The sequence below is a fragment of the Acipenser ruthenus genome, chromosome 19, assembly GCF_902713425.1.
Source record: "Acipenser ruthenus chromosome 19, fAciRut3.2 maternal haplotype, whole genome shotgun sequence".
In the NCBI taxonomy this organism is placed as follows: domain Eukaryota; kingdom Metazoa; phylum Chordata; class Actinopteri; order Acipenseriformes; family Acipenseridae; genus Acipenser; species Acipenser ruthenus.
Genome location: NC_081207.1, coordinates 20624780 through 20652351, shown reverse-complemented (window position 1 = coordinate 20652351; position 27572 = coordinate 20624780). Strand labels below are relative to the sequence as shown.

Genomic DNA, 27572 nt, shown 5'->3' with positions numbered 1-27572 from the left:
AAAACATATCCCAGGCACAGTGTACATTCTAATTTTTTTACCCCTTCTGTAAGCCATTTGCACATTTTTAACAGTTAATATTTTTACTTTCTTCAAGTTTATTTCGAAAATGAAGTTAGGAATACAGCTATTTTGGTGACATGCTTCCAGGAGTTTCACTACAGGGATCATCTTTTGACAATGAAAAAATATACTTTCCTAAACATATATATATATATATATATATATATATATATATATATATATATATATATATATATAAGATAAAACATAAAACTGAAACATAGGGCCTGAATATTGTTTTCTGCCACTTTTTAAGATCAACAATTAATTGTACCAGCATAGCAACAGCAGCAGCAGATGGAGTCTGCTGGAGAGCACCAGCCTTACAGCTGTGCAGCAGCCCCTCCCTTCCACCAGTCTCTTCTCATCTCTAATTGGTTTATTTGGGCTGTGACTGGCTTTACCTTTTCTGCTGCAGCACTTCGTCGAGCGATTCCTGCTTGTCTCGCAACACCCTCTGGAGGTGCTTGATTTCTCTCTGGTAGGAGTCTGTCTTCCCAGCAAAGCCCTCCTCCTGCTCCAGCAGTCTGTGCCCCATGTCTCCCAGCTTGGCTGCGGCTTTCTTTTTGTACACCTGTGAGAGTTGAGAGTGGCAGAACATGCTGTGGTTACTGGAAAGAATGACGGCTGCTGCTAACTGGCTTTAAAACAGGCTGCAGGGCTGACTAGCCACACACACACACACTGGAATACAGGTGGAAGCAGATGACCAGACTCGGGCATGAATAGGTAAGCAATCACTGCTAACTTTTTTTAATGTATTTTTCTGTAATCTGTAATGATTTTTACAATACCTTATAATACTTTGTTTTTTTGGTTAACAGGATTTTTCTTAGATATAGTATTGGCATTCTTTGCAATACTCTACTTTGCAAAGCATATAAAGGGCAATATCAACACAAGTGAATTGTTATAGCAGTATTGGCGTGTTTTCTGCCCAACATTTGCGTTGAAACTTTAACTTTTTTTTGTTATTTCTGTTTGAATTCCCTCAAAAACATAAGTTTAGCTGCTTCCTTACCAATAGAAACCGGCTTACCTCTTAAAATAGCAAGACAGGTTTGTTCTTTTTTCGAACCGCAGCAACAGGAGGTTGCAAATCTTAAAATCTTCAATAGCTCAAGAATCAAGTTAAAAAGGAAGCACTACATTTTTAAACAAGAAATTATATACACACCTGTATATTACTGGTATAGATTGCCTACATTTGTACAGAACATATCTTAGCAAACTAATATGGGCTGGAATCTAAAAGCTGTCCCAAGATGATTTCACAGATGACAACCTGAGGTAATTAAACACCTTTTAACGATGTTAATAATGACATGGGGTTTGGTTTCATGTGTTTGTTCTTGTTTTAGTGCTAGTGCCTTCATTTTTATATTCAGATTTGGTAATTCACCAGGTACTTGTCTTGTACTGCAATTGGTAGCAATTCAAACTACTGATACCCTGTTTTAGAGTCATGGGGCTTCACCTCATTCACGTCATATTCACAACAGCTTAATCCATTAAGCAATTTAAAAGTGTTGTTGTGAAGACAGGGCTACTGAACTCTGTCTCCCTTGCCCTTTTTACCTTGTCAAGTCATTTATCAACAATATAAGGATTGCAATCATTTAAAATAAAAATAAAATTGTTTACCAGGGGTGCGATAGTTTTCATTTTCAGAAAGAGAAATGTTTGATATGTTGGTAATAAAGCCAATTACCGTATAAGTATACCAACATTAGAATTATATGTACTGTTTAATTGATATATATATATGATTGGATCTGGTGTCTGCCTTCAAAATCAGGAGTGCCAACCTACTCCATTGAAGCAGTAAATATTTAGTTACAGTACTTAAATCATACGCTTGGGTGATGAAGATATTTAGTGCTTTTTAAAACTTGCATACTATACTGTTTGTTGGCTATGTTTTTTGTTTTTTGTATTAAAACCTAGCATATTTTGTAAATATGTCAATAAATAACAAATACTTGTTGGAGGGTTCTATACAGGACTGCCTTAAATCGTGTCTGTTGTGATGTAAATGCCGATGATCAGTCTGCAATCAGACTGTCTCATCACAATACAATGCTGGCAATACAAATACTTGTGTTTTATCAATTGTAAAACATACCGTTTGAAGGATTAAACAATGCAATACTTGAGGGAGTCATATTCTCAATTGGCTGAGCAATTCCTTGGGACAAATTGCATTTAGTTTTTTATACATAATTCTGTGGGGTTTTGATTTCATTTGTTTGTTTAAATGGATACACTGGAATAAATGGGCTGTTGATAAACGTATGGTGGTCAGGAGAGGCTATGGGGAGACAATGAAGAAAGAAAGAAAGAAAGAAAGAAAGAAAATCTCTCTTCTAGCACCATTTTTTTGCTTGGGGTTCCTGGTAGATTTTGATTTATATTACATATCTTGATCTGTTGAATATCAAGAGACCCTGCAGACAGAAACAATAGCAATCTGTGTTTATACTCAACATGATTATCATTATCACTTCAGATATGCAATCAGGTCATTGCTTTCACACATTCTTGCATAAAAACAAACCCATTCATTTAGAGGTCGTTATTCTCAGAATTCCCACTTTCCAGAGGTTTCCATTTGAGTCCTCTGCTTTGGCAGTGCAGAGATGAGTCTATCCTGTCTGGACAGACTTCAAACCACATAAACACAAGTCCTAGAGAGAAAAGCAATTGGCTCCGGCAGTTCTTAGCAAGACAATACTGCCAGAGTGAACACTGCAGTCTTTACAGGAAATTGCAAGGCTGTGTTTGTAGATGTAATAAGAAAAAAACGGCATTAACAAAGGAACAATTAATTTCAAGCAATGCTGTAAGGGAATAACCCTACATCATAGGAAACTGATCGGTGGTTTGACACCAATTCATTATCCACAACAGTCCCAGGATCGGAGCTTCATGTTCAACATATTAGAAATATTTATGATTCCTACAGTCACAGTATTCCTATGGTAAGAACCGTCAGTCAAGATTTCCAAAGACATTTTGTGTCAAAAAAAAGTAGGACTTATTAACTACTTTCACTGATGGCTTCAAGTGTCACAAATCCTTGGACAGGGTCATTGTGGAAGGGTGTGGGTATTCACTGACACAGGAGACAGAAGTTGTAACTGAAACACCGCACAGGTGCTCGGTTTTATTTAGTTTAATCGTATGATTTGTACTGATTTCTTTTAGCCCGCAGAGGGCGCTGTTGTCCGTGGTCTAGCTACCAACTATGGTATCCAGAACCTACGGGAATACCACGGCAGGGTACTCAGTACAGTTCAGGTGCACTCGCAGGTGCTCAAAACTAATGAAAATGAAAAGGCAAAAAGAAACAGGGAAAATAAAACACAGTAATGAAAACTACAAAATAAATGTGCTGCACTTCGCAGCGTGATTTTTCCCCAGTCGCCGCTACGCTGTTTCCTCAGCTCACTCTAAAGCAATATCGGGGTCTGCCCAAGGATTCCCCACTCTCTCTCTACTTCTTTAGTTTCTTCTCTTTGAGTTTCTTTAGGGTCTTTTCTCCTGTCCGTCCGTGGTCTTGCCGAGCAACAAGACCGCTTGCTCGTTGTTCAGGTCTAAAGGGGCAGATCTGAGGAAACAGCACAGTATTCATTTATAGGAAATCCCACTAAAACCCGCCTCCCAGCCACTCAGAGAGGGGGAAAGCCCACACACCCCCTTCCCCACCTCTCTGTGTCACTGCCATGACTGGCAGGCAGATCCCACGGGACTGCCGCCCTCTTCCTGCAGCATCGTGCATACGTCAGACGGCCAGTCCAGATCCCTGTTACATATCCTCCCCCTCAGAATGGCACCACCGGTCCGTTCGAAATCCTACACCCCCATGCCTTCCCGAGACAAAAAATCAGCATTTTGATGCAGCTTTCCTGCTCGGTGGACAACCCTGAAGGCATAGAGCTGCAGGGCCAAGTACCACCGGGTGATTCTGGCATTGTTATTTTTCATCCGGTGAAGCCATGCTAAGGGGGCATGATCTGTCACCAGGGTGAAGTGTCACCCCAGGAGGTAGTACCGGGGTGACTCAACTGCCCATTTTACTGCGAGACACTCCTTCTTGATGGTACTATAGTTCTTTTCACAGGACCGGGTGCTCGCTTCCCCGCACCTCCTGAGACAACACTGCCCCGAGACCTGTCTCTGACGCATCCGTCTGCAGGGTGAACCTCTTGCTGAAATCAGGACTGATTTCAGCAAGAAATTGAAAACTGAAATCTGGCACAGCTCTGTCCACTGAACCGTATTTGGGGAAGCCTTCCGGGTGAGGTCTGTCAAAGGCGTAGTGAGCGTGGCGAAGCTCGGAATGAACTTCCTATAATAGCCCGCTAGACCCAAGAAAGAGCGCACCTGGGTTTTGGTTGTAGGGACCGGCCAGTCAGCCAAGGCTTTCACCTTAGCAATCAGCGGTCTGATCTGGCTGCTGCCTACTCGATACCCCAAAAACTCCGACTCACTCTTCCCAATGGCACATTTCTTTGGGTTAGCAGTGAGCCCAGCCTCCCGCAAGGATTGCAGTACCGCCGCTACCTTACGCAGATGACTCGGCCAATCCTCACTGTGGATAACCACGTCATCTATGTAAGCAGCGGCGTACTGCTGATAGGGCCGCAAAATGTGATCCATCATCCGCTGGAATGTGGCTGGTGCTCCATGCAACCCAAAGGGCATGGTCCTAAATTGGTATAATCCGAAGGGAGTCGAAAACTCCGTCCTCTCTCTGGAGTCTGTGGTCAGGGGTATCTGCCAGTACCCCTTCGTTAAATCCAGTGTCGTCATAAAATGAGCCTTGCCTAGACGCTCCAGCAAATCATCTACCTGGGGCATGGGATAAGCATCGAACTTCAATTTTTCATTAACTCGCCTGAAGTCAATGCAAAACCGAGCTGACCCGTCTGGCTTATCCACTAAAACAATAGGACTGTTCCAGTCACTTTGGGACTCTTCTATTACCCCCAGTCTCAGCATCTCATCAATCTCTGTTTTTATACCTGTCTTACGTTCAGGTATACGATATGGCCTCTGGCGAACTAGGGCCCCCGGCTCAATTTCAATGTGATGATGGGCTACTCGAGTCTGCCCCGGGATGGGAGAAAACACATCAGGAAATTCCGTCACCAGCACCCGAGCCTGACATTTCTGTGTTGGTGTCAGATTGTGTGCAATCTGTACCGGCCCTGTTTTCGCCAACACAGAAAGATCCGGTCCCCGGTCTGTGATGTCATCTGCCTGCGCCACTACCAACGCCTCCTGTTGCAACCAGGGCTTCAAGAGATTTACATGATAAATCTGTTTCTCTCTTCGTCGCTCTGGCTGGCAGATCTCATAATCCACCGTCCCAATCCGGCGTGTAACCTCAAAAGGTCCTTGCCACTTAGCCGAAGTTTTGACTCAGAACAGGGTAATAATAGAAGTACTTTATCCCCCGGCTGAAATGTGCGTAACCGGGCTCCTCGGTTGTACTGTGTCTCTTGTCTGTGCTGAGCCTGCTGCAAATTGTCATGCGCCCATTTTCCCACAGACTCGAGACATTTGCGCAGGTCCAACACATACCGGACTGTATTGGTCGAATTATCCTGCTGTTCCTCCCACATCTCTCTGACCAGATCGAGCACCACCCGGGGTCTTCGCCCATACAGCAGCTCGAATGGCAAAAAGCCTGGGGTACCTCTCTGATCGCAAAGAGAAGGGGAGGAATCAGCTGGTCCCAGTAACGCACATCACTACTAATAAATCTGCGCAACACGTTCTTAAGGGTCTTATTAAAGCGCTCCACAAGACCATCGGTCTGAGGATGAAACACCGAGGTCCTAATGGTCTTAATCCCCAAAAGTTTACATGTTCCGCGGATTAGTCGGGACAAAATTGGTGCCTTGGTCGGTTAGTATTTCTTTGGGGATCCCGACTCGGGAAAAGACCTTCACAAGCTCGTTGGCAACAGATTTGGCTGAGGCAGAGCGAAGGGGAATGGCCTCGGGATAACGTGTAGCGTGACCAATAGGTGTGTGCATCCCGCCGCACTCTTCTCCAGCGGCCCAACCAAATCCATTCCAATACGCTCAAACGGAGCTTCCACTAGGGGCAACGGCACCAGTGGGGCTCGTGGGACGGCTCTAGGACTGGCTTTCTGACACTCCCCACAACGTTCGCAAAACGTCTGACGTCACCATCCAGCCCCATCCAGTAGAACCGTGACACAAGCCTTGCTTTAGTCTTATCCCTTCCCAAATGACCAGACAAAGGAATAGCGTGAGCCAGCCGCAGCAAATCCTCCTTAAAAGGTTGAGGAATTAGCAACTGGTGACACACTTCCCCGGTCTGGGGCAATTTGTCAACACGGTACAGGAGGTCTCGAGCGATTTTAAAATGAGGATACGTAGCGGCGCGTCTGGGCTCGACCACCCGACCAATCAGCTCCCATGGCTTCCAGCTCGGGATCAGGTCGGTCCTGAGCGGAGGCAGCTGAACCAGACCCCTGCCCTGGCTCTGTGGCCTCTCCCCCAGACTCTTCACCAATCGCCCCCACATTTAATATGCACCCGTCCCAATATTTGCTTAGGGACTGACCACACCCTGAGTCCAAGAGAGTCTGGGTTTTTGTACCATCCACTGTCACAGGAATAACAAAACTTGTCTGCTGAAGTGACTGAGGTAATTGAACATGCTTACCTGGTCGGCTGAGGTCACAATCCATCACGGGGCAATCCCGAGCGATGTGGCCCACCTCCCGGCACGTCCAACACCTTAGTGGGCTGGTTTCTCGCCCGACGCTTCAACAAGAGGTGGAAACACTGGAGCCATCAAAGGGGCTCGACGGTGAGGTGGCCGCGCGAGACCCCGATCTGACACGGCAGCAGCCCATGGGTAACCCCACCCTGCCCCAGTTCCCGGGCCGGGAGCTCCCGCCAACACCACCTGTCCAAATACCTGTCTACCCTTTCCCCCCAGTCCGCACCTACTGATACAGTAGGTGCGCTCTTTCCAGGCAGTCTTGCTGGCGTTGGCTCCGCTGCCTGATACTGCTCCGCCAACTCGACTGCTCGATACAAAGTGGCAGGTGCCTGCCGTTGCACCCATAGCCGAGGTGCCAGGGCCAAGCACTCCAAAAAGCGCTCCACCACGATCACCTCCACCAACCTGGCTTTGGTGCTCGCGTCCGGGTTCAGCCAGCCCATGGCGTAATCTTTTAGGCGGTGGGCGATGGTTCTGGGATGCTCCTCCACCGAGACCGCTCATCCCGGAACTTTCGCCGATATCCCTCTGGTGTGGCCCCCACGCGATTAAGGATAGCTGCTTTCAGCGTGGGGTAATCCATCATCCTCTCAGGGGATAGTGTTCTCGCTGTGCCTCCCCCGTTAGCTGGGGCAAGAGGTAGCTAGCCCACTGTGCCTGAGCCCACTCGGCAGAGGTCGCCATGGCCTCAAACACCTCCAGGTAGGCTTTGGGTAAATCCTCAGCCGTCATCTTTGTGGGTCTCTGTAACCGGGGATCAGGACCTGCCGGTCTAGCAGCCCCCTGCACCGCAGCAGTTAGTGTCTGGCGCAGGAGGTCCATCATGGCCGCAAACTGGACGGCATCCATTTTTGCTCCGTTTGTGGGTGCACTGCTTTGTATGTGCAATGCCAGTGAATCCCATTACTAACACCACGTGTGGAAGGGTGTGGGTATTCACTGACACAAGAGACGGAAGTTGTAACTGAAATACCGCACAGGTGCTCGGTTTTATTTAGTTTAATCGTATGATTTGTACCGATTTCTTTTAGCCCGCAGAGGGCGCTGTTGTCCGTGGTCTGGCTACCAACTATGGTATCCAGAACCTACGGGAATACCACGGCAGGGTACTCAGTACAGTTCAGGTGCACTCGCAGGTGCTCAAAACTAATGAAAATGAAAAGGCAAAAAGAAACAGGGAAAATAAAACACAGTAATGAAAACTACAAAATAAATGTGCTGCACTTCGCAGCGTGATTTTTCCCCAGTCGCCGCTACGCTGTTTCCTCAGCTCACTCTAAAGCAATATCGGGGTCTGCCCAAGGATTCCCCACTCTCTCTCTACTTCTTTAGTTTCTTCTCTTTGAGTTTCTTTAGGGTCTTTTCTCCTGTCCGTCCGTGGTCTTGCCGAGCAACAAGACCGCTTGCTCGTTGTTCAGGTCTAAAGGGGCAGATCTGAGGAAACAGCACAGTATTCATTTATAGGAAATCCCACTAAAACCCGCCTCCCAGCCACTCAGAGAGGGGGAAAGCCCACACACCCTCTTCCCCACCTCTCTGTGTCACTGCCATGACTGGCAGGCAGATCCCACGGGACTGCCGCCCTCTTCCTGCAGCATCGTGCATACGTCAGACGGCCAGTCCAGATCTCTCCCTGTTACAGTCATACATTATAATGTTTTTTTTTTTTTTTTCCCCAGAGGTAAGACAGTAACAGAATAGAAAGGGTTAAATGTATTATGTGCACTTTGGCCTTTTTGATACTGATATATTACATATAGTACACTTCTATTTATTCTGCAAAAATAATTATATATATATATATATATATATATGAGGTTTTAAAGTATCATGGTAGCCTGAGAAATACTCAGGGGGCTTATTTTATTGTACTTTTTTGTTTTTGTTTACTTTAACATGCAAATATTTCAAATACAACGTTACAGATAAACATGGTCCGCTACAGACTGGACATTGGAGTAAGCTTGAATTACAACTCATTAGGAGATTACTGTATGTACTACAAAAAAAATCTGAAACGATACATCTATGTAATATACAAGCACACACAGTGAGCTGAGACTGAACTGGGAACCTCCTGGTAACAAGCCTCTTTCTTTTGACCACTGGATCACCAAGCCTACCTATAACAATGCAATGCAAATCAAGCATTATTTTAAAGAAGAAAATTAAGCATACATTTTCTAATCTAATTTTTACTGGTGTTTTTGCTTTCGGTAAATGCCCTATGCCAGGGCTAGATAAACACATGGGGCTCCATTTAAAATGTGGAGCGCAGTACCACAGGTATACAATAACAGATTTCTAATGCCAGGTGGCAAACTGCTATTCAATGACCTGTGTGTGTTTATTTTGAATTCATGAAACTTGAAAAGCTGTCATGTCACAGTTGGGGTGGTTTATCTATTCGTAAGGGAAGCCAACATAAAGCACAGAGCTTTTACAGTCACGTCTAGTCCTGTGGAATTACAGCATCTGTTTACTTAAGGGAAAGCAACATCAGACAGCCAAATGCTAAACCAAAGAGTCTTGGGTCTGTTTTAATTAGTTTTTATTACAGAGTAAAGTTGGCACTTTTCTTTTCCAGATGGCGAAAGTTAAACGATACTAAATCTAGCACAACAGGACCTCCTATCTAAACTGCCCTCTTATTTGAGCTGTGAATTTCCTGTTTAAACAAACTACACGTTCTACTGAAATGTACAGAACACAATGTAGAAAACTGAAAGCTAAACATTCTGTCCCGATAGTTCAGAACAGATAATTTTGAATGCACAATATCTTTATTCAAACTTCAACAAGAGAATCATAGAATACTTCTGCATAATAAATTACAAACCAGTATCTCTATTTTACAGAAACCAAAAAGCAATTTAGGCAGTGCCACCTTTACTAAAGCATACAGTAACCCTGTTAGGGGAATGATTTACAAAGCAAAATTGACTATGGACAGGCATAGTGACATAGCTAATACCAAGTACTGGATTTGCTTTGTTTTCAGTCAACAAATCCAATGTGTAACCGTGCAGCCTTCTCAGAAAAATGAGAACAGATAGACAGTGTTAATTTGAATCTGCTGCAGTTCCCTTAAATACTGCTTTTTTTTTTTTCAAATAAAACTACAGGTTCCGTAATCACTGGGAGCGGTTTTATCTACAGCTAGAATGTTATTGTTACATACGGTAACCTGAAGATCTAGTAAGTTAAAAAAACAAAAAAAAAACAGCTCTGTAAATGGCAGGGCAATGCCAGGGAATGTATGACAGGAGTTATGGAATGATTTCATTAGCTGCTTCCATTGAAATTGCTTCCAATTTCAATTTGATTTGCCTCTCAGGAGTTTTTTTTTTTTTTTTAGTTTTCATTTTGCTTTTTTTTTATGGTAGTAAAGCAGAGCATCATGAGTGTTTCGTTGTGTTGAGAATGTCATATTTCTTATAAGTAACCTTTTACAGTGCCTATACGAGTGCAGCTTTGTGCTAATTATCCTTTTAAATACTTTTTTTTTTTTTTTTTTTTTTTTAATCAAAAGATCTTATTTAATTTACAATTTATTCCCAGTGCATTATATGTTCATTATTTTTAATGGACAAGCACTGTATTAAAACAGATGGGTATTTTAATTATGCAAAACTAGTGAGAAAGCAGAAATTTGAAAAACATTCATAGCCACATCTGTTGCAGTTTGAACAGCAATAGCAGAAACTGCCCATTGTTATGTAAATAAAGCATTAACCTTCATACGAGCATCAGTGAACAAGCAGAGATATGTTCCTATTTACCTACTGATGATTTGCCTGACCTGCATTTAGCATCCAGACTTCAGAAAGAGGTGGTGGGCTGGCAGGCTGCAAGAAGCTAGATTAATGTGTTCTGTAAATAGGACAGACGCACGTGAATCAGTCACTTCGGTTTTTACATTTTATCTGATGGCGTTGAGGCCTGATGAGCAGTGACTTTGAAAGAGATCCACTTTTGACATTTTGGTTTGATGGAAAAGGTCATGCATCACAAAAATAATAACATCTTCGCCTGAAGGAACAGCTTCCTATAGTATGTTGTCTTAAAAAGGGGCATTATCCAGTTGCATACAGGTATATACTTATAGTACAAAAGGAGAAATAAGACAGGGGATGCAGTGGGTCTATTTTAATGATCTAAACCGTGGTAGATTTTAATACCACTGCGCTACAATTTACAAACACTACTTTTTGCAAACCTCAGTTCTTTGTATTTATATCGTCTTATAAAGCATGTATAAACATTATTGAATAATCATTAAAGATTTGTCAAAATCCCAGTACAGATCATCTCCTGTGCATAGATCTATACTTCAAAATTCCAAAGTAAAGCAAAAATGTTTTTAATGTTAAAAAGTAGTTCTCAGTACAATCTTCATTTTTCTGATTTCAATTTAATAGGTTGTGTGTGCAGTGTCTGTTATTATCCCTGCTGGGAATTAAATCCATACCTACATATCACACTTTACATTTTTTGCACATATCTGGAAAACCACTTATGCAATTGTGATGAAACCTGGAATTAACATTATTTAGCATACATTACTGAGAGTATTAGATCATTTATATATATGTATATGAAAATGGCTGTATGGTCATTACCTTTGTGTTACACTGATAGCTCTAATTCTGAATTTACAGCTGTGGCGGGGGATGTGCAGTATGTTACTTGTTTTAAGAGACATTATTTGAAACAAAAAGTCTCAGCAGCTCAGCTTTGCGGTGTTCTCTCCCAAACCGCAAGTACACCCTACACAAAACGTAGGTACTCTTAATAAGTGAGAAATACCCCAGATGGTATTTAAATCTGCCACTGCACAATTTGTATTTTTCCAGGCAGTGTGGTCCAGTGGTTATGAGGCAGTGTGGTCCAGTGGTTACAGTTCAGGGTTTGTAACCAGAAGGTCACTGGTTCAAATCCCACCTCTGCCCCTGACTGACTCACTGTGTGACCCTGAGCAAGTCACTTAACCTCCTTCTGCTCCATCCTGCGGATGAGATGTTAAATCAATGTCCTATTGTAAGTGACTCTGCATATAATGCACAGTTCACAGCCTACCTCTGTAAAGCGCTTTATGATGGTGGTCCACTATGAAAGGCGCTATATAAAAATAAAGATTATTATTATTATTATTATTATTATTATTATTATTATTATTATTATTATTATTATTATTATTATTATTATTATTATAAGCTTCAGCCAATTACATTATTGCTTATGTCACTGTAAAACGACACCAGCAGAAAGATCCAAAACTGGCGGAACAGGACACCGACACCCGCTTTAAAATAAAAAATAAAAATCTCAAGCCATGCAAATTTAGAGCTGGAATGTTTAGCAGACGGTTGTTACAGCATTGCGCCCAATGCCCTCAAGCAAGAGCCCCAAAGAAAATTTGAGACCTAGTGTTCCTGGTGACACATTTTACAAATTATTTGCAATTGAAAAAGATAACACAATCAGGACCACCAGCAATCTAAACCTAATGCCCATGGAGCACGTCAAGATAAATAAGATACATCTCAAATTAATGTACTCTTACAAATGATAGAACAAACTGGGAGGAAAAAAAAAAAAAACTATACCTGAGATACCATTAGCACATGTGGTATAATCTGCCCTGGTCACCTAGAAACTGATCCTTCATCTCCCTCTCTAAATATACAGTAAAACCAGATAAACATACATAATGCAGAATTGTCCTTTGGGTTTGCAGTTGCTTAACAGTGAAAACAGGGCATTAGATATTAAATTATGTTAAAATGCATTGAACAGGTGGTGTCCTCTAGTCATACCAACCACTTATGACCATCCTAATGCTTCATGTACCACAAGCAACAATTTTATAGCCTTTAAAAAACAGGTACCTTAAAGCAGCTACAAACTGAGAAAAAAAAAATCAAGCATATTCTCTGTAGTCTGTTATTCAGATTGTAGCATGTTTCACCAGAGCCATATAACCCCCCTCCCCAGCAACAGGGAAGGCTAAGTGCGGTATGTTTTATTGAAACACAAGTTATTTTAAATTACTGGGTTAAGCTTAGAGAATGAGAAACTCAAGTGTTTTATAATAAACGTGTTTTGTATTTTCAGCAGACAGTTGTGTTCGATCACATTCAAATGACTTTAAAGGAGTTTCTATTTTTATGAAATGATAACAAAACAACAACAACAGGGCATAACATAACCTCTATTTTTATGATAGAAAACAATTATTATTATTATTTTTAATAATAGGTTTTCTAAATATGTCTAACCTTCATTTTTTGACAAATGTCTAACTCTTTTCAATGAAATAAATATTGTTGATAGGTTTGTCAAAGAAATGTCATTAAGTATTACAATTGGCTGGTTTCACAGACGCTCATTAGCTCTAATCTGGAACTACTGGAATTAAAGTAGCACTAGATAATCTAAGATTGGTGCTAATCAGGCTCTGTGAAACTAGCAGTGTTTTATAGATATGGACATAACAATCTGCAAGCAAGTTTAGTTTACTAAAACAAAAGCTGACTAAACAGTGGCATAGATAAAAAAAAGGAGAGAAGGTTAAGACTAAGACTATTTATATAATCCTTAAAAATGTTGCTTGTTTAAACACATCAGATTTGTTGCAAGAATCAGCGATTTACACTTAAATAGTATAGTACTTGCAAACTCAAACACCAATAATAAGGAAGCAGCGTTAATCTTACTAATGCTAAAAATATTCAATAATACGTATTTGAAAGCCTTGGTTGTCAGTCTTTTAACCAAGTTCCAACCAAAATCATACATTCACATTAAACAAATATGTATCAATTTTAAACAATAAGCCCTATTATCATGGGATGACAGTTTTATTTCACAAACAGTAGCACATACAGACGTGCTCAAATTTGTTGGTACCCTTACAGCTCATTGAAATAATGCTTCATTCCTCCTGAAAAGTGATGAAATTAAAAGCTATTTTATCATGTATACTTGCATGCCTTTGGTATGTCATAGAATAAAGCAAAGAAGCTGTGAAGAGAGATGAATTATTGCTTATTCTACAAAGATATTCTAAAATGGCCTGGACACATTTGTTGGTACCCCTTAGAAAAGATAATAAATAATTGGATTATAGTGATATTTCAAACTAATTAGTTTCTTTAATTAGTATCACACATGTCTCCAATCTTGTAATCAGTCATTCAGCCTATTTAAATGGAGAAAAGTAGTCACTGTGCTGTTTGGTATCATTGTGTGCACCACACTGAACATGGACCAGAGAAAGCAAAGGAGAGAGTTGTCTGAGGAGATCAGAAAGAAAATAATAGACAAGCATGGTAAAGGTAAAGGCTACAAGACCATCTCCAAGCAGCTTGATGTTCCTGTGACAACAGTTGCAAATATTATTAAGAAGTTTAAGGTCCATGGAACTGTAGCCAACCTCCCTGGGCGCGGCCGCAAGAGGAAAATCGACCCCAGATTGAACAGAAGGATAGTGCGAATGGTAGAAAAAGAACCAAGGATAACTGCCAAAGAGATACAAGCTGAACTCCAAGGTGAAGGTACGTCAATTTCTGATCGCACCATCCGTCGCTTTTTGAGCGAAAGTGGGCTCCATGGAAGAAGACCCAGGAGGACTCCACTTTTGAAAGAAAAACATAAAAAAGCCAGACTGGAATTTGCTCAAATGCATATTGACAAGCCACAATCATTCTTGGAGAATGTCCTTTGGACAGATGAGTCAAAACTGGAGCTTTTTGGCAAGTCACATCAGCTCTATGTTCACAGATGAAAAATTGACGCTTTCAAAGAAAAGAACACCATACCTACAGTGAAACATGGAGGAGGTTCGGTTATGTTTTGGGGCTGCTTTGCTGCGCCTGGCACAGGGTGCCTTGAATCTGTGCAGGGCACAATGAAATCTCAACACTATCAAGGCATTCTGGAGCGAAACGTACTGCCCAGTGTCAGAAAGCTCTGTCTCAGTCGCAGGTCATGGGTCCTCCAACAGGATAATGACCCAAAACACACAGCTAAAAGCACCCAAGAATGGATAAGAACAAAACATTGGACTATTCTGAAGTGGCCTTCTATGAGTTCTGATCTGAATCCTATCAAACATCTATGGAAAGAGCTGAAACTTGCAGTCTGGAGAAGGCACCCATCAAACCTGAGACAGCTGGAGCAGTTTGCTCAGGAAGAGTGGGCCAAACTACCTGTTAACAGGTGCAGAAGTCTCATTGAGAGCTACAGAAAACGTTTGATTGCAGTGATTGCCTCAAAAGGTTGTGCAACAAAATATTAGGTTAGCGGTCCCATCATTTTTGTCCATGCCATTTTCATTTGTTTTATTATTTACAATATTATGTTGAATAAAAAATCAAAAGCAAAGTCTGATTTCTATTAAATATGGAATAAACAATGGTGGATGCCAATTACTTTTGTCAGTTTCAAGTTATTTCAGAGAAAATTGTGCATTCTTCACGTCTGTATATATATATTTGTATATGATTACTCCTCCACAGGACATCCGGGATTGGGGACCGATACAAGGACATGACGTGTTTGGATTTTTTTTTTAATGTATATTTTGTACAGATTTGTTTTTTTAAATAAAGAGTTTAACTTTATATTGTTGTCCTTGCTTCTCTACCCTGTCATTTCCATACTGAACCCACTGTTTTTATCCAGTGCGAGTTCGCTTTTGTTGTTTGAAATTAAGATGTTGTATTCAGATAATTCCCCTTTATGTACTTGCTTGGCACATAGTTTTATTATTATTATTATTATTATTATTATTATTATTATTATTATTATTTATTTGTGCATTCATATCTTTATTTGAGCGATTCTTCCACCCTCAAAGTCTCAGCGTATATTGCAATTGGCCAATATCTACAGTTGTTTGTCAAAGGTATCCCAATGTATGCTTCTGTTGCACACATTAAATGGTGATTTCTTGTTTCTTTGAAAATATATTTATACAGGGCTACAAGAGCACAACACAAACAAAGCAGTATGTAACTGTAACAAGCTGAACTTTTGTTTTGGAACTTTTTTTAATATTAGAAAAGAGAATTATAGGGGGATTTTAAGAATGTACCATCTACATACATTTACCATAAATAAATAGGGGTGTTTAAATGTACTATATACGTGTGTTCAACATTATTTTCAGGGTGTTACACTTCCATAAATTAGGGTTTGTAAACTTTGGACGACCACTGTATAAATCTATTCTCTAGCAGCTTACAGGATTACATTTTTAGGTGCTCTGCCAAACAGACAAACAAACGTTTCTTTGTATTGTGGTGGCGGCAGACAAAAGAAACACACCAAAGGCAGTTTTGGGGCCAAAATAGCAGTAATGCTCTGAGAAATGGGATGGGGGGCTGCTAGTAAACAAAGAGAAAACATACGCACATCCAAAGTCTTTCAAGGTAGAAAGATTTTAAAGTTAAACAAACATAGTACCCGCACACTTATATATTATGCTCCAAAGTGTTTATATTTTTTATTATACCCGAGATCAACGTTTCGATCTGCAAGAGATCTTCATCAAACCTGGTATGCAACTGCTTTGCAATTGTGCAATATGAGTCTCGCTGACACTGCTAGGTCATATTAAAACCTGTATACTGAAGTGGGCGGGGGGAGTTCCTGGTAAGTGATGCGTTTGTGAACTTCGCAGAGTCTTCTGGGAATTGAATTGTAGTTCAGCGCGGTGATGTCGTATCGCTGTTATGGGCAGTCACTGTCATGATCGGTGCTGTAATGTCCGTCGCGCTGTCATGGGCAGTCGATGTATAGTCGGCATGGTAATGTCCCTCGCGGTGATGTCTGCGCGGTCTTAGACTCGCGGTGATGTTGTGATACGCGAGAATCTCTTTTTCTTCTCTATTGCAGTTCCATTTCAGCAGAACCAGTTTTTCCACCTAAAAAAGCTCTTCAGCAGCGCCCAGCCGTTCAGCGTCTCCAATCAGACAGAGCAGGTCATGGGTCCTCCAACAGGATAATGACCCAAAACACACAGCTAAAAGCACCCAAGAATGGATAAGAACAAAACATTGGACTATTCTGAAGTGGCCTTCTATGAGTCCTGATCTGAATCCTATCGAACATCTATGGAACGAGCTGAAACTTGCAGTCTGGAGAAGGCACCCATCAAACCTGAGACAGCTGGAGCAGTTTGCTCAGGAAGAGTGGGCCAAACTACCTGTTAACAGGTGCACAAGTCTCATTGAGAGCTACAGAAAACATCTGATAGCAGTGATTGCCTCTAAAGGTTGTGCAACAAAATATTAAGTTAGTGGTCCCATCATTTTTGTCCATGCCATTTTCATTTGTTTTATTATTTACAATATTATGTTAAATAAAAAATCAAAAGCAAAGTCTGATTTCTATTAAATATGGAATAAACAATGGTGGATGCCAATTACTTTTGTCAGTTTCAAGTTATTTCAGAGAAAATTGTGCATTATTCGTTTTTTGTGGAGGAGTACCAACAAATTTGAGCACGTCTGTATTGCCTGTTAAATCTATAAAATGACAAATTAAGCATCAGAAAAGCTTTTCAATACAGGTTCTAAAACCAATACTCTATCAAAAGTGCAAAGTTCATCTCAAACCTTAATGAAAATCTGACAATACAGTAATTGAAATAATTACTGTATTGTAACCAGAACATGGCTCAGGGCTGTTGCAGACCTTTTCTCTGTGAGGAATAAAAAAAAAAAAGCAAAAGTATAAAAAAAAAGCAAAAGTATAAAAAAAAAAGAAACTTAATGTATGTCTTTTATATGTCAAGCAGAAAATGTACAGGTGCAAATGGTCTTAGACGTAGCTGACAATTAGTAATTCATTTTACATTCCCTGCTAAAAAGCACTGGGACAGATACATGCAGAATGACGACTGGAGATGGGGCATGTACTGCCTCTGAATGAACAGATTATTAGAGCAGAATGGTTACTTAAAAAACAAATAAAAAAAACTCTGAAAAGTCTTGATGGTACTGGATTTGTAGCTACATCAGCAATGTAAAAGTTAGTTGTGACCTAACCCACAGTTTAGCAAAGCAGAAAGGCTAAACACATGTTAAAAAGGGTTCAGCCAAGCTCAGAGAGTAAAAGGCGGTCCTTATATGCCCAAATTCTCTCAGAAAGTTGTTGTAACAAATACAATATGTATTTGTATGCTGTAGTAGGAAGCACTGATTTTTCGTTTTACACTTATTGATGTTTGTACGCATCTGTTTTAAGTCAAATTAATTTAGTTTGTATTTGTTATAGAATGAAATTTAAATGTAATAAAGATGTTTCAGTTGAAGTATTCATGGTTTTTGTTCTCTCATTACAGAGACACGTTGCTGGGCACATGTCGTAATGCAAATGGCTTTAAGGACTGTAAATATTGATGAATAGTCACACATCCCTTGTCATGTCAAATCAGTGCTGTGGCCCTTCATGCTATTGACAGTTTTAGAAGGCATTGCTAATTATTTTGTTTTTCTCTGGCATATTGTATTTCACAGCAGTCTTTAGATCATGCAAATTCAAAATGACAACGAAAAAACAAGCCACATGTTCCAGGAATACATCATTTAGCTGTTCTGATACCCATTTTAATCATCTGAAGTGTTGCATCGCAACAGGCATTTTTAATGTAATGAGTGTTAAAATATGTATTGAACTGCAAGCACACTGTTGATTACATTGATCAAGAGGTTAGCAAAGTTACCAGTTTTCCACGTCCAGTTCACACACTATATATATTTTTTGGTTCAAGAAAACTGGTCGACTTGTTTAAAAACTAGTTTGTTCCAGTTGAAACAGTACATCAACGACAGCTCTATTTATACAATCCATCCCATTTATATCCATTGATTTTTGCTTAGCTATATTTGGCAGCTAAAAACAGTTATTACATTATTGTATCATCTATGGGGTACTTCTAGTAAGATGGGAATTACAAGGCCCATTAAACACAATGCAACATCAATTTAAGAAATAGTCAGCACAGAGTGTGACAAATGTAGGTTGTTGCATGTTCTGACATTTTTTAAATTGTCTTTTCCACAAAAGATAAAACAATGCATCTATTATGTTTGTTACATATTGGTCTGCACCCATTTTCCACAGCTTTCTTTCCTTGACTGCCTCTTTTCAACTCTGTTTAATACAAGATAGGTCATCCTTTTTTTTATTACAAACTATGAGACAAGTGAATGAATGTCAGACCTCATTATTTCTGATGGGGTCCAATATGTACAGAGCATCTTGGCAGACAGAGCTGCTCTATAGCATAGTACTGTACCTTCAGAGAAGTTTCAAAATACAGTCAATGCACAGAAAAGGTTATTAAGCTATTAAAAATAGGAAATTCATTTTAAAATCTTGCACCATTAATGCCAATATGATTGCAAATCTTTTGACCCAAAATAACAAATATTGTTTTTACTGGAAATGGAATAGTGATTCCTCTAGGATTTACAGTTTTCTTGTTAACTTTGGAACGGTACTCAATCCAATAATTAATACGAATTGGAATTGGAATTTTACCCTAGTATTTGAAATCCCACCCCATCCAACCCAGTGTTTTCAAGGGAAGTATCTTGATACTGAACACCACTACAAGGGGCAGCAGTGTGGAGTAGTGGTTAGGGCTCTGGACTCTTGACCGGAGGGTTGTGGGTTCAATCCCAGGTCGGGACACTACTGCTGTACCCTTGAGCAAGGTACTTTACCTAGATTGCTCCAGTAAAAGCCCAACTGTATGAATGGGTAATTGTATGTAAAATTAATGTGATAGCTTGTAACAATTGTAACAATTGTAAGTCACCCTGGATAAGGGCGTCTGCTAAGAAATAAATAATAATAAATAATACAAAGTAGGAGTTTAAGCCCCATTGTAAGCCCTGCATTGGGAAATCTACAACACACATTTATCATGGGAAACATTTCTGAGGGCATTTTCTTTTAATCTTATTTCAGCTGCATGAAATACTGTAGAAGACCATATACTTTAGGCATGTTCTTGCAGGAAACATTATCATTTAAACAATAACACACAAGATGCATATGCTTTCAATGTACCAATGATGATAAATCACATCCCGTGCTGCACAGTAAAATCGGGAGTGAAAAGTAATTTGTTTTGTCAGCATCATTTGTTTTTGAGACTCATGCATCCATTTTCTGTAAGGCATTGGGAAAGCTTTGGAAAATAATGATAACCCAACAGCACTGATTTAGTACAGCCTACAGAACTGAAGATTTTAAACGAGTCCCAAAGTAATGCTGCCAGACACAGGCACCGCTTTCAAGCTTCTGTAAAATACAAACTTTTATTTATAAAAGCCTTGGTAATCACACATTTAAGGACATATTTTGATCTTTATACAATATATGCTGGCACAATTCTTTAACAGGTATGTTTTATCAATTTACAGTACATGCCATAACTGCCTTATTTTAATTTCAATGTAACCAATTCAGTAACCTAGAGTGTTATTTATTTAATGAATACAGTACTAGAATTGAACTGAAATTAGGAATATGGTAGCAATGGATAATTGTAATATATTCTCACCAGTAGAAATAGAAAACAGAGTACAGCTTGTTGCTTAATGGATCAATTACATTTGTAACATGTCAGCCATATAAAAGACGCTAACAACTGTTTTATTACAAAACTTGAAACGGGAAGCTCGGAATGTTAATTTAAGGATGCAAAAGAGTGTTATAACTAGATCTTTAAAAATAACACACTGAATTTCCTTTCACAAAAACTATATTGCATGTGACCCATAGGGTTAAATAGCCCATATTGCATTGAAAACATTCAATTTGTGGCATGACTTAATGAGAAGGGAACTAAATAAGTTGTTTTGATAATGGTTCAACCCCCACATAGATTTTATGTGGCTTTTCAAGAGAATTTCTATCAGGGACTACCAGGTTTCTATCACACATCGCACAGCATGCCGGGTACCTGCAGCACAGCTGTCAGAACATGCGAATGGCTTCATCAAGTAAAACAGGAACACATTTCACACATTTTATTTGCCATTGCCAATGGATATGTTGTATAAATAATGTTAAAAATGAATTGTAACTCACCATTTAAACGTATTGCTTATCATGGGGTCTTTAAACTAAAGCCAGCTACAGCAGTAGGAGAGATTTTGCTTCCTACACAGCTTTGCTACTGGGTGACAAACAACTATTACTAAAGACTTTTAAATCAGGCATTTGTGCTAGGTTTTACAGGGGTTGAACAAAAATGAGAATCACCTGCCATAACACTGTCAATAGGGTGCAGTGTAAGCAACTGGCATGACACTGATTGGACATAAGTCTGCAAAGTGACCATTTCTTAATGATCAACATCTCTAATTCCTCAAATAAGGAGGTAAACGTATACAATGTTAATCACTTTTGAGTCTAGTACTTTGAGCAGCATGAGAGACACTTCAGACATCTTCCATGGCCACCATAATCCTTGAATCTCAATCCGATTGAGCATGTTTGGGATCATGATCCTCTGCCTACCTCACTGCACAAATTGGAGAAAATACTATTAACATTGCTTGAGACCGTACACCTTCCAGCATCTTATGAGGTCTATATCATGTTGTGTCAAGGTGATTAGTGCAAACCTTAAAGGCTGTGTGGTCCAGTGGTTAAAGAAAAGGGCTTGTAACCAGAAAGCCCCCGGTTCAAATCCCACATCAGCCACTGACTCATTGTGTGACCCTGAGCAAGTCACTTAACCTCCTTGTGCTCTGTCTTTCAGGTGAGACGTAGTTGTAAGTGCAGCTGATGCATAGTTCACACACCCTTGTCTCTGTAAGTCGCCTTGGATAAAGGCGTCTGCTAAATAAACAAATGATAAAAAACCGTGTAACAAACCAATATTAGGTACTCGTCCTAAAAAAGTTACATGGCAAAAAGCCAACAAAATATGTGCTTCAACAACACTAGACTGGATACCTAATTTGTTAAATGTTTTTAGAAGTTTGACTTGAAAGACAGTATGAAACACAAAGTGTGATGAGGTGACTGTGTAATGACTCCTTACCCCTGTTCTGTTTTTCTTTATTTAAAATCACTTTGTAATAGGATTCTAAATTAATTCACTTTTTTTCTAACCTTCCATTCAACCCAGAGGTCCTTCTCTGTATGCTGTGGAACCCTGAAGGAGACTAGACAGTACTTCATTGAAGCAGAGTCCCCAGAAGGCTTTAGCAAGGTCAGGCAAGCACTTTCAATTCACTTAAGTTAGCACTGGCATAGCCTCTTAGCATATACACCTGGAATGGGAATTTGCATCTTAAGTTGTTCAATAAATTATTGCATATCCAGTATTCAGCCTACAGACACTGAAAATAGTACAACCCCACAGCAAATGTGAAATGGTTTCCAATGTCTGCTAAAGTTTGTTTTGGAAGGGATTAACTATACAGTAACATTAATCCTCAAAGAATATCATACTACTGCATTACCACATGCCCAAAAATGTACCAGGATAAATGTTTTTGCATGCTTTTCCCATGGTTATACAATTTACCATATTTTATCATGGTTTGTTGTGCTTTTTAAAATGTGCTTTACCTTACATCTAATTTTATTATTACCCTGTTTTACCATCCTTTCACTGTGCTTAATTACACTTTGCTATGCCTTTACTAAGGGGAAACTTTTATAAGGGTTACATCATCTAGTTGTAATAAATCTGTGTCTTTAAGAAACGTCACTTTAAGGCAGCATGTTTGAAGGCTCCTGATTAGCATAATTACAGCTCCCCTCTTAGGATTGTGGTAGGGGTTTGTACCATCTAATGAAGAAGCCTGCGTTTTCCTTTTGCTTATATCTAACAATATTTGTCAATCATCTGTTAATCACTGCTGGATGTTTCCTGAGTTCTATGCACTGCTGGATGTTGGCATGTGGACCAGGTGATACTATGATTATTATTTTGTATTCAACTACTGGGCGTACTCAGTATAGTGAAGGGATAAACAAGGGATTCAACTTTACTGCCTGGTTTGGAGATATTTGGACCAATTATGAATGAAAGAGAAGACCTGAACCAATACAAGTGATCTTCACATGACTTGACTTTCTGTTACACTGTATAAGTGTTGGTCTATAGGACCTTGGCCTTGAAACAGGCCTTAAAAGGACCCTGGCCTCAGCCTCAACACCTGTGCATAAAACATTTTTTTTTATATAGAATGCATAACAACATTCTTTAAAATGTGAAAGTCGTGTTTCACTGGTGGTATCAAACTAGCTTTCACATTCTGGTAATCCTATGGGATAGACTACTGTAAAATTGACTTTGACTTATTAATCAATCCATCAATGAATAGGATTGTTTCATCACCACTCCCCTGAGGAACTTCTAGGTCCCTTTGCACTTCCAATGAAGAATATGCTGTCCAAATCAGCTAGTCAAATACAAGCTATTTTTTCACAGCACTCCTGTGTAATTGAACTTCAAAGGCAATTCTAATCCTGGAATCTTCTGCCACATTTAGTGTAATTGATCAGTTGATGATTTATAGTTTTGGCCCTGAGTATGTTAACAATCACTCAACCACAAACATTTCTAATGAATAACAGAAATGACAGTTCATTAACTGTGTTAAGAAAGCTCAATTAATTGAGCAAGGTTAGACACATTAATAGAACTGCCACTTTTGAATGGATTTACTTTTAAAATCACTTTTGTGGTGGTACATGCATATATGTATATATATACAGTACTGTGCAAAGGTTTTAGGCAGGTGTGAAAAAATGCTGTAAAGTAAGAATGCTTTCAAAAATAGACATGTTAATAGATTATATTTATCAATTAACTAAATGCAAAGTGAGTGAACAGAAGAAAAATCTAAATCAAATCCATATTTGGCGTGACCACCCTTTGCCTTCAAAACAGCATCAATTCTTCTAGGTACACTTGCACAAAGTCAGGGATTTTGTAGGCATATAGTCAGGTGTATGATTAAACAATTATACCAAACAGGTGCTAATGATCATCAATTCAATATGTAGGTTGAAACACAATCATTAACTGAAACAGAAACAGCTGTGTAGGAGGAATAAAACTGGGTGAGGAACAGCCAAACTCAGCTAACAAGGTGAGGTTGCTGAAGACAGTTTACTGTCAAAAGTCATACACCATGGCAAGACTGAGCACAGCAACAAGACACAAGGTAGTTATACTGCATCAGCAAGGTCTCTCCCAGGCAGAAATTTCAAGGCAGACAGGGGTTTCCAGATGTGCTGTCCAAGCTCTTTTGAAGAAGCACAAAGAAACGGGCAACGTTGAGGACCATAGACGCAGTGGTTGGCCAAGGAAACTTACTGCAGCAGATGAAAGACACATCATGCTTACTTCCCTTCGCAATCGGAAGATGTCCAGCACTGCCATCAGCTCAGAATTGGCAGAAAACAGTGGGACCCTGGTACACCCATCTACTGTCCGGAGAAGTCTGGTCAGAAGTGGCCTTCATGGAAGACTTGCGGCCAAAAAGCCATACCTCCGACGTGGAAACAAGGCCAAGCGACTCAACTATGCATGAAAACACAGGAACTGGGGTGCAGAAAAATGGCAGCATGTGCTCTGGACTGATGAGTCAAAATTTGAAATATTTGGCTGTAGCAGAAGGCAGTTTGTTCGCCGAAGGGCTGGAGAGCGGTACACGAATGAGTGTCTGCAGGCAACAGTGAAGCATGGTGGAGGTTCCTTGCAAGTTTTGGGCTGCATTTCTGCAAATGGAGTTGGGGATTTGGTCAGAATTAATGGTCTCCTCAATGCTGAGAAGTACAGGCAGATACTTATCCATCATGCAATACCATCAGGGAGGCATCTGATTGGCCCCAAATTTATTCTGCAGCATGACAACGACCCCAAACATACAGAGAAAGTCATTAAGAACTATCTTCAGCATAAAGAAGAACAAGGAGTCCTGTAAGTGATGGTATGGCGCCCACAGAGCCCTGATCTCAACATCATCGAGTCTGTCTGGGACTACATGAAGAGAGAGAAGCAACTGAGGCTGCCTAAATCCACAGAACAACTGTGGTTAGTTCTCCAAGATGTTTGGGCCAACCTACCTGTCGAGTTCCTTCAAAAACTGTGTGCAAGTGTACCTAGAAGAATTGATGCTGTTTTGAAGGCAAAGGGTGGTCACACCAAATATTGATTTGATGTAGATTTTTCTTCTGTTCACTCACTTTGCATTTTGTTAATTGATAAATATAAACTATTAACATGTCTATTTTTGAAAGCATTCTTACTTTACAGCATTTTTTCACACCTGCCTAAAACTTTTGCACAGTACTGTGTATATATATATATATATATATATATATATATATATATATATATATATATATATATATATATATATATAGACACACACACACAGTAGTAAACATACAGGTTCATTTGGATGGGGTTATTTTACTCCAATATTGGGTTCTGTCTTTATCTGGCTTTTAACTTACTTGAAGAATCTGTTCAATGCCCATCACTCTAAACAGATACTTTACTCACATCATATTAGCAAGTTGCAAAATAACCAAAAGGTATTTAAAATTTATTTTGGGGTTGTGAATCCACATTTTGGTGCCGATATTCTATTACTTTGCAAGTTATAGAGTTTTTCTATGCTTCTTTTTCCTATCAGGTAATTGACTTGAATATTTTCATTTTACAGTGTCAAAATACAAGATGAGCTGTGAAACTGAAGAAAGGTTACCAAGTGATGAGCTGGAGTGCAAAATTTGTTACCAACGGTATAACGTGCACAACCGGAAACCCAAAATCCTGGACTGCCTTCATAGGGTATGCGCAAGATGTCTGAACAAGATACTGGACATAGGCGATGGCTGCCACTGCATCAGCTGTCCCTTTTGTCGCCATGAAACAGAGGTGACGGAATACGAGGTGGCCGGACTTCCGGATGACATGAACATCATGTCCAAACTGGCCACCAGAGACAAATCATGGAGCTCGGACAGCAAAGAGGTGGTCCTAACACCCAAAAGCCTGGCTTCATCCAGCCCTTCTCATGGATCCTCCAACTGCTTAGTTATCACAATCATGGAAGTACAGAGGGACTCCCCTAGGACTCCCAGCAGAAACTCAAGCTCTGATTACTATGCAGATCACAGTTTGGATTCTATATCAGTGACTTCTCATAATCAAATAGACCAAGACCTTTTCTCAAAGCTGTGTAACCATGTGCCCAGAATACTGGTTTGGCTGCTAGGTTTCTTCTACTTTGGCTCTCTGCCACTTGGGATTTACCTGCTGGTGATTCAGAAAGTGACCTTGGGGATTGTGTGTGTCAGTCTTGTTCCTTCCAGTCTGACGGTTTGTTTGGTTTATGGGTTTTGCCAGTGCCTGTGCCAAGGGATGTGTGACTGTTCATCAAGAAGCTGACATGTGCTATCTAACGTGGAGGTGATTTTGTCAGCTCTGTCAGACCCCAGACTCCCAGCAAGGGAATAATTACAGTTAAAACTGATCTATCCAGGCAGCAAGGGAACAGAACATTTGTGGCGAGATGCTTCTGTCATTCACTTGTTTTAAAACAAACAATTAAAAACGTTCTTTTTTTTTACTGGCTGGTAAGAGCAGTTTTACTGGAATTCTATTAACAAAATGCAACCATTATTAGGCATAATTTGAATTCCATTCAAATTCTAATCCAATGCCTTCTGCAAAGTATATTTTATAATGAAATACATTTTTAACATTCAACAGCTTCATTTGATGAACAGTTTCCAGCTTGTCCCATGGTAGTATCTGATTTCTGGGTTGCTGTAATAATCTCATAACCATGTGACTTACAGGATGCACATCAACATGGCCGCTGGGAGTTCTTGTCCAATCACTGTCTGTTGCTATACCACCTTGGAGCCTAGGGGGCACTGTTCTGCAGGAGGTGCAGTTCTTCAAATGAGATGCTAAACTGCCTTGCTGTCTACTTTAGACACTGAAGACCCCTTTCACTTATTTCAAAGAAGGGCAGTGATGTTCAAACGGTGGGATGGATCCATTTCGATACAGGTCCATACAAAGTTAATTCTGAAAACAATGTTAGACCTAAATGTCATTCGATAAGCAAATGAGGTATATTTAAATACCTGCAAAAATGTGTGACGACATACAGGCAGACTTTTGTACAGACAGAGAAAAACCTCCACATATACTCAAAATCTTGAGCTTAATAATGTTAATACAAAATGTCATCACCCTTGGATAAGCAGATTTCAAGATATGGACAGATGGACATACGGACCATCTCTATTTCTTCTTACCAGGGATTTCTAGTCCTGCAGAGGACAATAAATGCTTTAGTGTCCTATTAAACATTATTTTGCCTATCAGTGGATCATGATTAATTGACTCTCTTGATTATAGCAACCAAGAAATCACGTATGCCTCAAACTAAACACTGTTAGTGCTTTCATATACTTTCATGAAATTAGGTTTGGTAAAATATCCCTATATATATATATATATATATATATATATATATATATATATATATATTGGGATAAGTCATTATTGGAACTCAAAAGGTATGGTTTACTAAATTCATTTATAACAGAGTCCTTGATGATATATAATCCAGGATTTTAGTGCTAAGGAAATAGTTTATTAGGGGTTGTCAGTTTTTATTAGTATTATAATTTTTCCATTTCATTTTGTAATAAAACTCTTC

General features: G+C 39.8%; 2 protein-coding genes across 3 annotated transcripts in view; one reads left to right on the top strand and one right to left on the bottom strand.

Moving 5' to 3' along the window:
* The window catches only part of LOC117424307 (centrosomal protein of 89 kDa-like), a 123713-nt gene that overhangs the window by 20245 nt on the left and 75896 nt on the right, over nt 1-27572 (bottom strand). Inside the window, exon 19 of one of the 2 annotated variants that reach the window (XM_034040531.3) lies at nt 468-637. In XM_034040531.3, the coding sequence (XP_033896422.3) occupies nt 468-637 (170 nt within the window). Of the gene's footprint in view, nt 1-467; nt 638-26911; nt 26933-27572 lie in introns of those variants that run through there. The other variant, XM_058992583.1, reaches the window with a different exon arrangement.
* LOC117424308 (E3 ubiquitin-protein ligase RNF182-like) lies at nt 633-27326 on the top strand. Its single transcript, XM_034040533.3, has 3 exons — nt 633-792; nt 21995-22078; nt 25557-27326. Exon 3 carries the CDS (start codon nt 25571-25573, stop codon nt 26282-26284), a length of 714 nt encoding a protein of 237 aa, XP_033896424.1. The 5' UTR covers nt 633-792; nt 21995-22078; nt 25557-25570; the 3' UTR covers nt 26285-27326.

Coding starts and splice junctions, on each gene's coding strand:
- LOC117424308 (XM_034040533.3), top strand. CDS start 25,571: ATGAGCTGTGAAACTGAAGAAAGGTTACCAAGTGATGAGCTGGAGTGC.